A 17,294-nucleotide genomic window follows, 5' to 3' on the forward strand; every position below is an offset into this window, starting at 1 on the left:
GAGGAGAGAGGCAGCAGGCCTGTGCCTCCATGGTGATGCAGAGAGAGAACAGAGCAGAGAGAGAACAGAGTTCTGTGTTAGTTAGTGTTCTGGAGCTGCAGGCTGGAAGAAGCCAAGCGGCCCTCTGATCCTCGTCACTGTAAAACACACATCAACATGACAGTCAACCAGGCACGCACCATACAACACTCCCATTCCTCTGGACCGAATGGTCAACAGACCATCATATCATTCATATTGTATGGCTGTCGTCACAGCAAAGGTTCGGGTTACCGTTTGTTTGAGAGTCTTGCCTCCACCCATTAGCAGGGAGGGCAGCGCGCCCCTGGGGATGCTTTCAAACACACCCCATGTCTACCTGCCAATCTGCTCAAGGTTAGCTTACTAAAAGGCTTCATAACAGGTTCAAATAATGACGTACATGAATTATTAATGAGTTTAAATGACAGACTGTAATAGAGGTGGTTTTAACAGTCGGTAATGCAGTAAAATGGTTAGGAACTATTTTTATTAAGGAATGATTGTGTAGTTATTTTATGTTGTAAAGGTGCACTGCTCTGGTCCGCTCTGAGACAGGGCCCTGAGGAGAACTGATCAGGTCTGCTCTGTGGAGGGAACATCTGACTGGTGTCAATATCATCTTCAACACATTACCAGGCTCGTCATACTCTCACTTTAACAAGATGGAAACCTGCCAAACTACTGGAGGGAAGAAGAGAGGGAGGACAAGGGAAGAAAGAGAGAGAGACAGAGAGAGAGAGAGAGAGAGAGAGAGGGGGAGGAACTGAGCGAGGAACAGATGAAGGAAAAGTGGAATGAGGGAGGGAGGACCAGAGGGAAACACAACGAGAAGGTCATGTTAGTGTTGATGAGTATGTGCCTCGATGATGAACAGCAATGTCTTCCTCGTTTGTGTTTGTGCGAGTGAGTGTGTGCGAGTGTGTGTGTGTGTGTGTGCGCGAGTGTGTGTGTGTGTGGGGAATTCAGATATCTCTGGAGCGGCCCACCTGGCATCTCACCCACGTTGCCAGGGAATTCTAATGACACCTTTATACAGCGCTAGCAGCAGCTCTGACACAGGCCACACACCCTCCTCACGGTCCTGGTCTGCACACACACACACACACACACACACAAAGCTGCTGTGGACTGTCCCACCAAACAATCCCTGTGATCTTCAGCTAATAACTTAATCTCCTACCTGAGAGTTGCCCGGAAGGTGCAGGCTAGAAACCAGACAAGCAGGGAGACAGGTAGGTAGAGAACTAGGTAGAGAACTAGGTAGAGGCAGGTTGTTAGTCCAAACGTAGTCAGGCAGGCTAGTAATCCAGTCTGTCAGGGAGACAGGCAGGTAGATATTCAGGTAGACGGCCAGTTCATCCGGATGGGTAAGGTAGACAGTCCCTCTGGTAGACAAGCAGACAGACAGGTAAGACGGTCAGTCTGTGACGATAGACAGCCAGGTAAGACAGACTGTCTTTAAGTGTCTTCAGGGAGGAACCAGAGGTTAGCCACATCCAGAAACAATGTGCACTCCACTCTCCTCCACAACCCCCAGGTGTGCCTGTCTCCTCCTTCCAGGTGTGAGCATTCAGGGTGCACCACCAAGCTAAACCCAGACAGACACAAGTGTCTCCCCCCTCCACAGAACTCCCACAGAGGGGAAGCAGGAGTGAGACGGGAAGAGAAGGTTGGAGAGGGCAGGAGAGGGGGAGGGATGGGGGACAGGGGGAGGGATGGGAGAAAAGGGAAGGACAGAGACGGGGAAAGATCGAGAGGGCAGAGAGGGGCCACAGGACAGGGTGTACAGAGCCTGTATGTGAAGAGCACCTCTTTAAACCAGACAAGAGGATCAAAGAGAGAAGCAACAGGTGTCCAACAGCTTCCTGTCACTCAATTAGTGGGCATGTGGGCCCTGTGTCTGAGTCACCTGACCTGTGAGGACACACACACACACACAGGCGCACACACACAGGCACACACAGGCACACACACACACAGGGGAGAAAATAGCCAAGGATACAACATCAACTCATGTTAACTCACACATGTAAATGCAGTCAAACACACAAGTATCACACACACACACACACACACACACACACACACACACAGGCGCACACACACAGGCACACACAGGCACACACACACACAGGGGAGAAAATAGCCAAGGATACAACATCAACTCATGTTAACTCACACATGTAAATGCAGTCAAACACACAAGTATCACACACACACACACACACACACACACACACACACACTCCACCATGTACCAGTACCCTCACTCACATACCTGTAGTCATACTCAGTTGACGCACAATAATAGTTATTTATTAAGGTGAAACAAACAGATCTACATGCTGTCTTTGCCTCCAAAACCGTGGAAACATAAATAAAGCCTCGTTATAAAACGCTTCAACCAACCCAAGAAGAAGAAAGATCATCTATAATCAAAACTTTAAAAGTTCAATTTTGTACATGGCTCCTATTTACATACTTGTTGCTTTGCCCTTTTTACACGTGAGAAACAGCAAGAAAATACATGTGTACCTTTTGAGTACAAACACACACAGATCTGTAAAGCACTGGTATCCCTGTCTGAACCACACCCCACTCCTTAAAGCTCATTGGTTAATATATTCTAGTGCATTTTAACTGGAGGCAGTCTCTCCTATCTATGTGTTAGCCAATGAAAAGCGAGCAAGCTCAGAAGTGTGTACAGAGGACAGGTGTGGTGATCACACCTGACCTGGGGAATCTGTTAAGTTAAGGACTAAACGAACCAATTCAAATATCAATTATATCTCTCTGTGCTTACGTTACAGAGAAGGCTAGCAAACACTAATTGACTTGATGAAGTGATTGAATCAGTATATTTAGTCACTTCACCACAAACTATTGTGCATGGCTTTCAGAGGAAAAACATAAAATAAAATAAAAGTTCAACAAATAAAAGAAAAAAATCAAGACCACACTGCCCTCTGGTGGTGGAAACCAGAATGAAGTATAAATCATCATAGGATGGAAACCCTGTGAAGAGGTGTGAGGAATGACAAGCTCCACATGTTAGTGGATGCCTCTGCTTCCTAACCTGCTGACAAGCAGAAATATTTGGCTTCACATTTGGAGGTAATCAACCCCCCCTTCTAGAGGCACAGGAGGCCAACGTCACAAAGCCATCAATAACAGCCGGGTGATGAGGTCACAAGCAAGGGGGAGGGAGGGCTATTAATCAACATTTCCATCTGTGAATCTGGGTTTGATTGCATGGGTCTAAGCAGGGCCCGTCTTGCATTCTTCACTGACCAACTGATTTAGTTTCAAACAAGGTAACAACATGAGGACTATTCACAATCTCATTATTAAATATTTCTGTACAAAATAATAAAACGTATTTGAATATCCGAGTGAATTACAGAACATGCTAATATTGATCTGCTTCCATGCAGGTTGACTGTGACTCATATTAAAGCAGGGAGGAGAATGACTCTCTCCCTCTGTCCCTCCCTCTCTCCTCCTCTCTCTCCTCTTATCTCCCTCCCTTTTTCCTCTTCTCTCTCTTCTCTATCTCTCCCTCCTCTCTTTCCTCCTCTCTCTCCTCTTCTCTCTCTCCCATTCTCTCTGTCCTGTTCTCTCTCTCCCTCTATGATTCAAACTAAAGTGCTCATCCCCTCTCACAGCATGTTTGGCAGTGACTGACTGATAAAAGAGGATGTGACTGATTTGTGTGAGAGAGAGAGAGAGAGAGAGAGAGGGAGAGAGGGAGAGAGAGAGGGAGCAAGAGAGAAAGAAGGAGGGAGAGAGAGAGAAAAACAGAGAGTGCGTGTGTGTGCGTGTGTGAGAGAGACAGAGACAGAGAGAGAGAGAGAGAGAGAGAGAGACAGAGAGAGAGAGAGAGAGACACACACACACAGAGATACACAGAGAGAGAGAGAGAGAGAGAGAGAGAGAGAGAGAGAGAGAGAGAGAGAGAGACACAGTCTCCATGACATCCAACTGAGGAAGTGTACTGACTGTAACACCCCAGACATCATTTCTTATCCTCGACTCTCTCTTCTTCATACAAACTCTCTCTCCTTCATACAAACTCTCTCTCCTTCATACAAACTCTTTCTCTTCCTCTCTCTATGGCATTTCCTCTCTCGCTCATTCCTCTCTCCTCTCTCTCTCTCCCTTCCTCAACTCGGATCCATCCTGCTGTGGTGACTCGTGCATCCATTACTCCTGTCTGACCCTGATGGTCCTGTCTGCTACGGATCCGCTCGTCAGGCCTGGCTAGGCAGGGTCGATGGGACTGGCACAAGAACCCAGGTAGACGTAAGGCACAACTAGGATCAATCAGGATGAGACACATTGACTGATTGCCCCTCGAGCCTTCGCGTATTTCGCGGAGGTTAATTCCTCAAGGACTCAGTTTTAAGGAGTGACAGCTACCATTAGATTGTAGCTAGCTTTCCAATCTGTTGCTACGGATGACGAATTGTCGCTGGTCTCAACCATGTCCGAATGTTCACGTTGTGCGGACGTTGTCTTAACCTTCCTATACCCACCCTAGTGACACAACAGAAAAAAGCTGTCAAAGCTCCACTCAATCAACACATGGGCAATCATGTGTTTACAGCAACACATCAGAACGCATCACATATCCGGATCACTCCGCCACAGAATCCCCATGGTGACCCGCCTGTTGACACGTGCCTCTGAGCCCCTGCTAGCTGGGGGGTGTGGTTGGATGTGACTCATCCTGGGCCGCAGGTGGAGGACTCTGGGAGCTCTGACACCACTGAGGCCCCAGCAACCCCCAAGTCAACACCTCCAGCCACCGCAGACAAGCAGCCGGACAGACGGCCAGTGGGTTGCATGTTGCCAGAGCAACCAAGGACAAGGTCACAGGAAGTGATTGAGTGCTTCCTGTGTTCAACAGTCCTGTTCCTGTCCACAGCTGCATGGGGTCGGGGGTCGGGGGTCAGGGGTCAGCAGAACACTTCTCCATCAGCTGGAGGCTCCAAAGTCACGCTGGGCTGGTCGTCTGGGGAGGGGGCAGAACACGACAGTATGTTACACCTCCAGGACGAGGGCTGGGTGTTTACACCCTACAAGCAACACAAGAATCTTGAACATTGTTAACAAGGATTTTCAATGTTAATTATTGTACTATAATTTGACCTTGACGGTGCAACTGGATCGGGGTCTTACCAGACGGCTGCAGCTTGGGACCCTTGCCCTTGTTCTTCTTCTTGTCTTTCTTGTCCTTCTTGGAGAGCTGGAGGAGTCTGGAAGGGAGCTGGTGCTGGGGTTCCCCGGCCTGGGAGGAGGAGGAGAAGAGGTTGAGGTTCTTGCCCTTCCTCTTGGAGCCCATCCTGAGGAAGGAGTGTCCAGTGCTGGGGGCAGAGGACGACAGCTCCGCTCTGCCCGCCTCCTTCTCTCCGTCCAGGGAACTGGAGCTGAGGAACTTGAGGGAGTCCTCGGAGGTAGTGGAGGGGGTCCGGGAGGGGGGCCCCTGGGAGGGGGGCCCCTGGGCCTTCTGGTGCATCTCAGCCTGGAAGGAACACGACACTACGGGTCAACACCACACCACAGTACCAGGAACACACACACACACCACACCTCTACAAACACACAACACAGCATTACAAACAGACCACAAAGATCTGTACACACACATGCACACACACAGATCAACCACCGCATCGGGAACACGCACAAAAACACACGCAGTAACACACGAGCAGACACAGACACCATCCGTCGGCCCAGCCCATCCCATCTCACCTCAGCCTTCTTCAGCAGATGCACCCTCTGCGCCTCCCTGCTCAGCGCCTCCCTCTCTCTCTCCAGCTTCCTCTGAGCGTCCCTCAGCCTCTCCAGATCTTTCTGGTACTCCTCCTTCCAGCGCTGCAGCTGCTGCCGCTCCTCCTCCAGCTCCCTGCACCTCCTGGCGCTCTCCTCCTCCTGCCCCGCCACCTGCTCCTCCCGGCACGCCAGCTCCTTCTCGCGCGCCTCCCACTCCCGCTCGCGGCGGCGGCGCTCCTCGGCGTGAGCCGCCTGCTGCCTCTGCAGCTGTGCCGCCTCCTGCCTCTGGCGCTCCAGGCTGCGCTGCTTCTCCTGCTCGATGAGGGAGGAGGGCCGCGAGGAGGAGGAGGACGACAGGGAGGAGGAGGAGGAGGAGTGGCGCGAGGGCGGGGGGCGCTCGCTCAGGGTCTGCCGCTGGTCCTCGATGTAGGAGTCCTGCTGGACCACCACGGCCTGAAGCACACACACACACACAGATACAGACAGATTTAGGGATTGATCTACAGTACGTTTGACAATCATCAGGTGGGGAAAGAAGGAGATACAGTAGAGAGACGACAATAGAGAGAGAGAGAGAGAGAGAGAGAGAGAGAGAGAGAGAGAGAGAGAGAGAGAGAGAGAGAGAGAGCAGCAGTGGAGAGACTCAGAGAGAGACTCAGCGAGGAGAGACGAAAGGATATTTACTGAGAGAGAGAGAGAGAGAGAGAGAGAGAGAGAGAGAGGGAGAGAGAGAGAGAGAGAGAGAGAGAGAGAGAGAGACAGAGAGAGACAGAGAGAGAGAGAGAGAGCAGCAGCAGCAGTACCTGCAGGGTGCTGAGCAGGTCGTGGAGGTGAGTGACACTGTGGAGAACCTGCTAGAAAACAACACCCCATCACAACACACTCTCCATAACGTCCACCATGACCCTAGCCAGAACATAACACACATCATAACATGCATGGAACAGCCCCACCCGATAACTTTACAGGTACAGATACTAAATCCAGCCTGCTGTACGAGTCTCCCCCGCTGAGCTGTGTATACACAGTGCTGTTGTACCTCATTGTTCCTCTTGAGCAGGACCAGGTTGGTGTTGCCGCCCTGTGGATGGGACCAGAACTACAGGTTAGCCTTGCTGCAGCACGTGGCAGTGTGCACGCAGCTCTACACCCCCAGACGCTGGCACACTCATGGTCACACATGTTTAGACACATGTCTTCACACTCTCGCGTCCCCCCCACGCAGGAACTCGTGCACAGGAAACACATTCACACCTGTGCACGCACACACAAGCGCGAAAGCAGCAGGACTTGCGGTGATTAGAGACTACCTTCTTTAAGACGCTGTCTGACTCAGTCCTGCGAAGGTCTGGTGAGTCACTGCCCTCCTCTCTGTCTCCATCTGGAAGCAGGGAAGAACACAACATCACAGAACAGAACACAACATCACAGAACACAACATCACAGAACCCAACATCACAGAACACAACATCACAGAACACAACATCACAGAACACAACATCACAGAACAGAACACAACATCACAGAACACAACATCACAGAACAGAACATCACAGAACACAACATCACAGAACACAACATCACAGAACACAACATCACAGAACAGAACATCACAGAACACAACATCACAGAACAGAACACAACATCACAGAACACAACATCACAGAACACAACATCACAGAACAGAACATCACAGAACACAACATCACAGAACAGAACACAACATCACAGAACACAACATCACAGAACACAACATCACAGAACACAACACAACATCACAGAACATCACAGAACAGAAAAGCAAGGTTCTGCTACAGAACAACCCCTCGTGTCCTTGTGTGTGTCCTGAATAGACTGGGTGTATGGAAGAAAGGGTGTGTGTGTGTGCGGAGTGTTAGTGTGTGTTGATGGAGTATATGTGTGGAGAGTGTGGAGAGAGTGTGTGTGTAGAGTGTGTGTAGTGTGTGTGTGGAGTCTCACTCTTGCTGGTGTTGGTCTGGTCTGGCTTTCTGTCGAAGCCTCCAAAGGTCTCAGCTCGTCGTGGCAGACACACGGCGGCCCCAGGTGCATCCTGGGAGCTCGCCACCACGGCCCCGCCCAGGCTGCTGTTCACCAGCATATGCAGCGTCTCCACTGGACACACACACACACACACACATCCTGTTTATTACCACTCTCCTCTTTCTCTCCCTCAGTCCTCACCCCATCTCGTTCTCTCTTCTCATGGACACCCGCTGACAGTGGGGGTGCTGAAGGGATCCAACAGTGAGACCAATAATGAATGAGCAGATGTTAAACATGGGCCTTTAACCACGTCTTGACTCCCACCTTATGACCCCGAGTCACACGCCAGGCCACCCTACAGCCAGTGTTCAGGTGTAAGCCACGCCCCCATCCTATTCAACCTACCTTCCTTCAGGGCGTCCTTCATGATTGGTTCTCCCTTGGTGACATCATCAGGAGTGGCCCTGAAGAGCATCCGGTTCCTGATTGGTGGGCTGGGCTCGTCAGGGGGCGGGCCCTCGCTCATGTCTCTGAAGATGTGGATCTTCTCCTCCAATAGCGTCACAATCTCCTCATCCTTCCTCCTCAGTTTTTCTGATAGGGGCAGAGGACAGGGATGAGTATAGATGAACACAGGGTTGAGAGTGAGGGCTGGGTGTAGGATGAAGGTGTGAAAGGGGACTAACCTCTGACCTCCCTGGCCTTGCTCTCCAACTGTCTCCTGTCCTCCTCGTTCTCACTGGGAACACCCTCATCTTCATCCTTCTCTCTGGAACACCAGCACGACACCGTCACCATAACAACACCACCAGCACTACACCATCACCATGACAACACCCCTCTGCGTGTGTGTGTGAGACTCACATGCAGTGCATGGCGTCCTGTATGAGTTGCCTCCAGGTGTTCCTCTCCTCCCGGCTGCTGGCCATCACCTCCACCATCTCTGGCTTCTCGATCCCCGCAGTGATCAGAAACAGGCCTCGCTCCTCGTTAGCCACCTCCCGCACAATCAGCTTCTGGAGAGAGATCACTGTGGAGCGCTGGTCCTGGGGGGGACAGGGGAGGGGGGACACAGAGAAACATTTCACTTTCAAGGACACTTACAACAATAACAATAACATGGTTCTGTTCCTTCTCAGGGTCGTGTCCTGGAGAGGAGGATAGGCAACCTACCAGAGAAGCAAAGACAAACTTCTGGTCTTTCTCCTGAAGGAACACGAAGACATCTGACAAGAGCATGGCCTGGACCTCTGGTGAACAACACAGGACAGAGAGGTCAGAGGTCAGACGACAGAGGAAGAGAGACAGGAGAGACACAGAAACAGCAAGAGAGGGATGGAGTGATACACAGAGAGAGAGAGGGACGGAGAGATACAGAGAGAGAGAGGGACGGAGTGATACACAGAGAGAGAGAGGGATGGAGTGATATACAGACAGAGAGAGGGACGGAGTGATACACAGAGAGAGAGAGGGATGGAGAGATACAGAGAGAGAGAGGGATGGAGAGATACACACAGAGAGAGAGAGGGATGGAGAGATACAGAGAGAGAGAGGGATGGAGTGATACACAGAGAGAGAGGAGGACGGAGGACAGAGAGGTACAGATCAGAGCAGACAGGTAAAGCCCCTCCTACCTTTCAGGCGTCCTGCAGAGCTCTTCAGCTGCAGTGTCCCATCATGCACCAGCCTGCGTCCTCTGACCAGGTCCTCCCTGGCGAACATCTGGCCGCTCTTCATCCTCATGATGGACTTGCTGTCCGTGCGTGCGTACACCTCCTTCAGCCTGCGCTTCTTCTCCTGCTCGTTCACCCTGCAGTCCACCGCAGCGATCACCTCCTTCACCTGCCTCAGGGCCTGGCTCACGCCCTCATAGTCCTCCTCACTCTCTACAGAGGGCACAGGAAGTGACGTCATTCAGGGGGGACGGGAAGTGTCATCACTCATGGGGAAGAGGTCATCCATCACTCCGTTGAGTCTGTGTGTGTGTGTGTGTGTGTGTGTGTGTGTTGTACCTTTGGTGTGCTGCAGTATCCTCTGGAGGAGGACTGGGTACTTGGTGATTCGCTGCGTCACTAACAAGATGCATTCTGGGATGCCGAGTCTTCTGACAATCGTGCTGCTCATTTTTTTCTGCGGAGGTCAAGAGACTCAGTCAGTCAACTAGAGCAGCCATGGCTGCGTCTCAATCAGCTACAATGGATTCCTCTCCAATACCCTACTGTACACTGTAGTTCCATAGGAACTATGACAAGCAGCAGCAGTAAAACAGCCTCCCTGTAGAAGTGATGGAGTACCTTGATGAATGCTTGGAAGCGCTTGTCCCGCGCGTGGAGGTCCTTGTAGAGGTTGACCGCCTCATTGTGGCGGCTGCAGAACTTGCCGTACACCTTCTTCATCCGCTCTGCAGTCGGCCCTGAGAACTGGAAAACAATTTAAAATGACAACAAGTTTAGAAAATTAAGTTTGCATCATTGATGGGTACTTGATGAGGACTGTGTGATAAGAAAAAAAAAGTTGGAAATTTGTGAAGTGAACACGTGTAGTCAGCACTTCATCTCTCATCTTCTTAAACAGAAGTAACTGTACTTCAACTTGAGTAAAGGATGTGTGTCCTTCCACCATCTCTGTTCCCCTAGCAACGAGTGCTAACCTGCGCCAGAAGGACGTCCCCTATCCTGCGGATGAGGTAGCTGCCGCCGTCCCTGCCGTCGTCCAGCAGCGAGGCCCTCCGGCGCTCCAGCAGGCTGCTGAAGAAGCAGGTGTGCAGCTCCAGAAGCTCGTCCAGCACAGGCAGCATCCTGCTCAGGGTGTCCCTGTCCAGCTGCACCTCCCTCTGGAGCCCCTTACTGTACACCTCCGACAGGATCCGCAGGGTCCGCACGTGATGCATCTCTGTCTGGAACAGCTCTGGAGGGGGGAGGGGCGGGGCGGGGAGAGGGGCAGTAGCACAACAGTACAGTCGTTTGACTAAATGCGAAGCTCTAAAGACAGACTGCCAGCAGAGATAGTCATCACGGTCCTGTCAGGGTGGAACTGCCATCTCACCATAGATGACGTCTTGTCTCTTCACCACTTCCTTCTTCTGCTGTTTGACAAACTTCTTCTCCATACTGAAGCTCCAGGAGTCTCCCTCCAGCCTCTTCACCTCCGCCTCAAACTCCCCCATCAGCTGGCTGTCTATCATCTCCGTCCCTGGTGCACACACACACACACACACACACACACACACACACACACACACACACACACACACACAGTTTAGAGACAGAGAGTGAGAGGGGTTTGGGGACAGTGGACTGATGAGCTGACATTCATCCTCTATAATTCCATTAGAATTTCATTCTTTATTATTTTAAAAACTCTAATATATTTAATATATATATATATTTTCTTTTTATCATATATATATATATATATATATATATATATAAATATATCTGAAGAGTAATTTCAGCATTGAATTTATGTAAATGTTTTCTCCATTCTAATTATATTTAACTCCCAAACAGTGTTCCAACAGCCCTAAGGAGCTGTAGTTCCCCTGAGGCCCTGTCACCTTCATCGCTGAGAGATTCTGTGGACTCGTTGATCTTGCTGGTCTTGTGCAGAGCCTCTGTGGACTGGGACAGGTACTTAAACCCTCTCAGAGACATGTCCTCCACCACTGGCCTGGAGAGGAGAGGAGGAGGTTAGGAGAGAAGAGGGGAGGATAGGAGATGAGGAGAATATGAGATGAGGAGGATAGGAAGGGAGAGGAGGAGGTTAGGAGAGGAGGAGGTTAGGAGAGGAGGAGGTTAGGAGAGAAGAGGGGATGATAAGAGATGAGGAGGACATGAGATGAGGAGGATAGGAAGGGAAAGGAGGAGGTTAGGAGAGGAGATGAGGAGGTTAGGACAGGAGAGAGGATGATCTTACCCAGCGATGTTACTGATGGAGATGCTCTTGGAGAGAGGGCTGTGGTTGGAGAAGGAGAGGATGCTGGGATTCCTGCGAGGGGGGGGCATCATTGCCACTTGGTCATCAGGGGGTGAGATGGCCGACAGGGGTCGTTCCCGTGACAACGAGGATGCTGAATACAAACACATAGTATAAACATGTAAGCTTGGATGTGACCTTAAAGTGAATATTGACATAAATGTGATTTTCTGGTATAAAGACAATATTAGACCATGTTTATTATGGTTAAGTTAAACCTTATCATGAGTGTATTATTACGTTTACTTCTCATTGCGACTCCAGTCATAGATGCTGTATCTAGCATGGACTGCTGTTTCTGTTGTTCGACAGACACCCAAGCATAGACACACACGAGCGAACACACACACACACAGACAGAGAGAGAGAGAGAGAGAGAGAGAGAGAGAGAGAGAGAGAGGGTGGAAAGTCATTAGAATATGACATCTGGTTCTGATATACTGTGTTTCACTGACGTTAACAGCAGATCTATGTCCTGGAAATGTTCTGCAATGCCAATGAGAACGTGCGTGTGATGTTGTGTAAGTGTGTACAGTATGATTGTGTGTGTGTGTGTGTGTGTGTGATTCAGATTGTAGGCGTGTGTGTGTACAGGTGCTGGGAACATACCTTCATCTTGACCTTGGCACAGACAGGCAGGCTCTCCCTGCAGCCCTTATGGACTTGAGCGCTGCAGTCTGTAACGACACAGTCATCTCAGAGACCAGGTTCCAAACACACACACACACACACACACAGCAGCAGGAAAGTGCAATAAGGAAACAAGCTACAGCAGCTTGTATAGAGGAGGTGGCTGAACATGACCTAGATCCTAGACCAACAGTGACTTTGATCTTCCCACACACACACACACACACACACTCAGGCAGAGATATTCTGTAGACACACAGGCCAGCAAATCTGTAAATGTTTAACTATAAACATGTCTTAAACATCCCTGTCAAGGAAACCTAGCCCTTTACCCAGAAGAGGAAGGGGGCGGGGCCTTCCAGGGGTGTTTGCATGCATGCGGACGTGTGCTCGGGTGTTTGTTTTGTTGCCAAGAAGACTGAGCCAGAGGAAGTGGTTTCAAGCAAAGTGGAGTGGAGCACAACAGAGATTGTTAGTTACTAGGGCAGAGCAGGGGCAGGTTAGGGGAAGTGTTAGTATTCATTTTAGTCTGATTTGGCACCTGTAGAGCCAAGGTCACTTGGCTCTATATTTATTGTACATTACATCCAACTGGAAACAGTAGAAATGTATTTGGAGTAATGACATAGGATTGCATAACTCAACGAAAGCCCCTATCCATTACTCTTAAGTAGGATAGGGTGGGCCAGGCAGGGCAGGGCAAGGTGAAGGTACTGTATGTATCCAAGGGTCTTACTGGTGCAGAGGAAGGCTTCTTTGGCGTTGATGGTTTTGCTGCAGTGCTGACACCCAGTGGTGGGAGGTGGTATGGCCAGGCTGAACACATGGCCGTTCACAGTCCTGTCCTTGGACTCCTTCTCCTTCTCTCGACTCCGGTCCTTGTCCTTCTCCTGCACAGGGTTAGAGAGAAGAGGAGTGGAGGAGAGGAGGAGAGGAGAGAGGAGGAGAGGAGGAGAGGAGAGAGGAGGAGAGGAGAGAGGAGGAGCTGTCACTACCACACAGGCAGGAGAACACTGGTAGAAGCTAGGAGAACACTGGTAGAAGCTAGGAGAACACTGGTAGAAGCCAGGAGAACACTGGTAGAAGCCAGGAGAACACTGGTAGAAGCTAGGAGAACACTGGTAGAAGCCAGGAGAACACTGGTAGAAGCCAGGAGAACACTGGTAGAAGCCAGGAGAACACTGGTAGAAGCCAGGAGAACACTGGTAGAAGCCAGGAGAACACTGGTAGAAGCCAACGTAAGACTGGTAGAACCTGGCGCTACACTGACATAACTGCATAACATTGATATAAGCCAGGAGAACACTGATAGACAAGTTAGTTAGACAGGTAAAACATTACTACCATGCATAACAGTGCACTCCCCCCCCCCCCCACACACACACACCTATCCCCTGCCCACACATGTCTCCCCCACCTACCTCGTCCCCCCCTGTCTCTGCTCTCAGCTTCAGTGAGCGCGTCTGTGCCAGGATCCTCTTACACAACATCACTTCTGTCTGCTTCAAACACCTCGACCAAGACAATCGCCACCTGGGACTCTCTGTTGCCTGTCTGTCTGCTGTCTTGCCTGTCAGCCTGTCCGGCTGTCTGACTGTCTACCTGTCTGCCTGCCTGCTGGTCCGCCTGCCTATCTATCTGCTTTCTTGGCTGTCTGTTTGCCTGCCTGCCTGTCTTCCTCACTTCAGTGTCTGTCAGTCTGTCTCTTTGGTATTTTAGAGCTAAACCAGGAAGTCTGCAAGAGAGCAACTTCCTGCCAGCTGTGCCACTCGCAAAACAATCTTAAAGACACAGCTATCTTAAAGGGCTTCTGTGTGTTGTCACAGCTCTGCCCAATGCTGGCAAAACACTGGAACACCCCTGAGAAGCCTGTTTCTAACCATAAACACCCAGCCAACCAGCCAGCCAGCCAGCCAACCAGCCAGGAGATGGGAAGCACATTCTTTAGGAAAGAATAAGGTATCCGATACTGAGGAGAGGTGTTTGGGAAGTGTTTCTAAGTGACGACTCTACTGATAGTCAAGAGCCAGGTTTGATCTGCGTTCATGAACCTGGCCCTCAGAGCTTCTACTTGAGGATCTGAAGATACAGTCACGTAATCTGAAGAGGAAGTATCATAATCTGAAGATGCAGTTAAATACCCTGAAGAGATTAAATCACATCATCTGTAAGAATAAGGTATTACCAGACAACACAACCAGCTTGGATGGGGAAAGTACATCTTGTTCCCCTGCAGTTTGAAGCAGATAACAAGATAACTGAGTCAGGTAGGTGGGATGACAGCGATGACAGCGATAATGCAACCCCGCCTGTTTCCTGTCTTACTTCCTGTGCCGGCTGCAGCGCTCTGCTAGGAGGGGGGCATCTCAATAAGCAGAGAACACGTCCTCCCCCGTCACCTCCAGTCTGCTCTGACTGGATATCTAAGGACTGCACGCACATTTCTAAGATTCTTAGATGTTTATTAGATGTGTGCACTGATTACCTGCCCACACAAGTCAATTCCTTGCTTGTGTACACTTACTTGGCGACTAAAATTCATTGTGATTCTGATCTGATAGGAGCTGATGAGAGGGTAGGACTCTGAACTGGGTCCACCTTTCTGGTACACTACTGACCGCACTCACACCTGTCAGAGGGCTGGACGGAGGCCCACAGATCAGCACCTATCACAAGCCTAAACACCCAGGAGAAGAGCAGGGGGAGGGGAAGGAGGCCTTCCTAGACTGTTGAGACGCGTCCTGCGTGGGGCAGAGAGGATATTACAGTGCGTCTGAGGAGGATCAGGTGACAGACAGACCTAAGTCTGACCACACTGTTACTTCATCCATCATTACAAAACCCAGCCCTATCTCACTCACTCACAAGTCCTCCGTTGTGACTGTGCTTCACTAATCACGCGCCCCAACAACCGTGTCACGGAGAGGACACACGGACCAAGGAGAGGAGAGGGAGGAGAAGGAGAGAGAGAGATGGGCAGGATATAGGGGAGGAGGAATGGCAGGAGGACAGGAGAAATGAGAAGAGGAGGGGGAGGAGGGGACACGTGAAGAGAGGAGATGGATGGAGGAGAAGCGAGAAGAGGAGAGGACAGGAGAGGCGAAGGAGGAGAAGGAGGAGGGAGGAAAAGTGAGAGGTGGGGGGGGGGGGAAGAGGAACAGGTGAGGAAAGGAAAGGAGGAGATGGAGAGAGGAAGAGAGAAGGGAAGATGAGAGGAGGAGACAGATGAGGAGGCCGGAGAGAACTCACCTTGTTCTTCTTACTCATCTTGTTCTTCAGGTAGCTGAAGGTGCGGCTCACCTTGGTGCCTGTCCTGCTCTCAGCCTCCGACCTCAGCGGGCCGGGGTCCTCCTCCGAGATACTGACACACACACACCAAGCACACACACACACAAAAAGAAGGTACACACAGTAGAAAAGTTACAGTGGTGTTGTGTGCTTCTCTCCTGTACTGTCTGTGTCTATAAGCACACACACACATAGTGGGCAGTGTCTGTGTAGCAGGTGTGTGGTGGTGATGTAGCAGGTGTGCGGTGGTGATGTAGCAGGGGTGTGGTGGTGATGTAGCAGGTGTGTGGTGGTGATGTAGCAGGTGTGTGGTGGTGATGTAGCAGGTGTGTGGTGGTGATGTAGCAGGTGTGCGGTGGTGATGTAGCAGGTGTGCGGTGGTGATGTAGCAGGTGTGTGGTGGTGATGTAACAGGTGTGCGGTGGTGATGTAGCAGGTGTGTGCATCTCACCTGTACTCTATGGACCCGGACGTGCTGGAGAACGACCCCGCTCCTATAGGATGAACACAGAGAAGTCAGGAGATGAGCTCGGCCAATAGCAGTCCAGGGTTCCAGACCGTGTTTTGGATGGGGTTTTGCCAAGTCACGTTTGACACAACAAATACAACCAGTAAGTAGCGTAAACTTGTGTAAATAACGATGTGCTCAAGCTTCTACTGATAGACACCTATTCCAGTAGGTCTTTACTAAATAAACTCAGAGAAATGACTATTTCCTAGCTCTGGCAGAGTTTATAGGCTAGGCAGATGATGATTACATTGCGGTTTCATCATGTGACATCCTCATAAACATGAAGCATTATGATGTCATAGCGTGTGGTCAGTGAGGGACCTGGTGAGGAAGGTTAAAGGTCAAACGACACTCAGACTCAACAGGTTAAAGACACAACTGATTAACTAGAGTATAACAGCGCACACACACAGTACTGCTGCACAGCAGGACTGCACATTTATTCCTAATGTGATGTAACTACACAACTGGGGAGGAACAGTCAGACACTGTTACACAATAACAACCAGACACTGTCACACTGTAAACAGCCAGACACTAACACTGTAAACAGCCAGACACTGTAACACTGCAAACAGCCAGACACTGTAACACTGTAAACAGCCAGACACTAACACTGTAAACAGCCAGACACTAACACTGTAAACAGCCAGACACTGTAACACTGTAAACAGCCAGACACTGTAACACTGTAAACAGCTAGATACTTTAACACTGTAAACAGCTTGACACTGTAAACAGCCTGACAATGTAACACTGTAAACAGCTTGACACTGTAAACAGCCAGACACTGTAACACTGTAAACAGCTAGACACTGCAAACAGCCAGACACTGTAACACTGTAAACAGCCAGACACTGTAACACTGTAAACAGCTAGACACTGCGAACAGCCAGACACTGTAACACTGTAAACAGCTAGACACTGCAAACAGCCAGACACTGTAACACTGTAAACAGCCAGACACTGTAACACTGTAAACAGCTAGACACTGTAAACAGCCAGACACTGTAACACTGTAAACAGCCAGACCCTGTAAGGCTGTAAACAGCCAGACACTGTAAGGCTGTAAACAGCCAGACACTGT

The 17,294-nt window shown here is 50.3% G+C and overlaps 1 protein-coding gene across 6 annotated transcripts in view; it reads right to left on the reverse strand.

Annotated features, from left to right (window-relative positions):
- Positions 1-2,315: 2,315 nt before the first annotated feature.
- Positions 2,316-17,294, reverse strand: part of akap13b (A-kinase anchoring protein 13b) — a 54,229-nt gene continuing 39,250 nt past the window's right edge. For 3 of the 6 annotated variants that reach the window (XM_084671417.1, XM_084671416.1, XM_084671411.1), the window contains 23 exons: positions 16,148-16,190; positions 15,658-15,769; positions 13,145-13,298; positions 12,388-12,455; positions 12,019-12,076; positions 11,719-11,872; positions 11,360-11,472; positions 10,849-10,995; positions 10,454-10,710; positions 10,098-10,223; positions 9,816-9,933; positions 9,438-9,689; positions 8,977-9,053; positions 8,668-8,849; positions 8,490-8,572; positions 8,209-8,397; positions 7,780-7,932; positions 7,110-7,180; positions 6,839-6,880; positions 6,603-6,653; positions 5,779-6,252; positions 5,203-5,545; positions 2,316-5,035 (listed from right to left, as the gene is read on the reverse strand). In XM_084671417.1, coding sequence (XP_084527543.1) covers positions 4,980-5,035; positions 5,203-5,545; positions 5,779-6,252; positions 6,603-6,653; positions 6,839-6,880; positions 7,110-7,180; positions 7,780-7,932; positions 8,209-8,397; positions 8,490-8,572; positions 8,668-8,849; positions 8,977-9,053; positions 9,438-9,689; positions 9,816-9,933; positions 10,098-10,223; positions 10,454-10,710; positions 10,849-10,995; positions 11,360-11,472; positions 11,719-11,872; positions 12,019-12,076; positions 12,388-12,455; positions 13,145-13,298; positions 15,658-15,769; positions 16,148-16,190 — 3,323 coding nt within the window. In that variant the 3' untranslated portion in view covers positions 2,316-4,979. The remainder of the gene's footprint in view (positions 5,036-5,202; positions 5,546-5,778; positions 6,253-6,602; positions 6,654-6,838; positions 6,881-7,109; positions 7,181-7,779; positions 7,933-8,208; positions 8,398-8,489; positions 8,573-8,667; positions 8,850-8,976; positions 9,054-9,437; positions 9,690-9,815; positions 9,934-10,097; positions 10,224-10,453; positions 10,711-10,848; positions 10,996-11,359; positions 11,473-11,718; positions 11,873-12,018; positions 12,077-12,387; positions 12,456-13,144; positions 13,299-15,657; positions 15,770-16,147; positions 16,191-17,294) is intronic. The other 3 variants (XM_084671415.1, XM_084671414.1, XM_084671412.1) reach the window with 3 other exon arrangements.

Source organism: Hypomesus nipponensis, chromosome 14 (genome assembly GCF_054491055.1).
Source record: "Hypomesus nipponensis isolate SF chromosome 14, ASM5449105v1, whole genome shotgun sequence".
NCBI classification, from domain to species: domain Eukaryota; kingdom Metazoa; phylum Chordata; class Actinopteri; order Osmeriformes; family Osmeridae; genus Hypomesus; species Hypomesus nipponensis.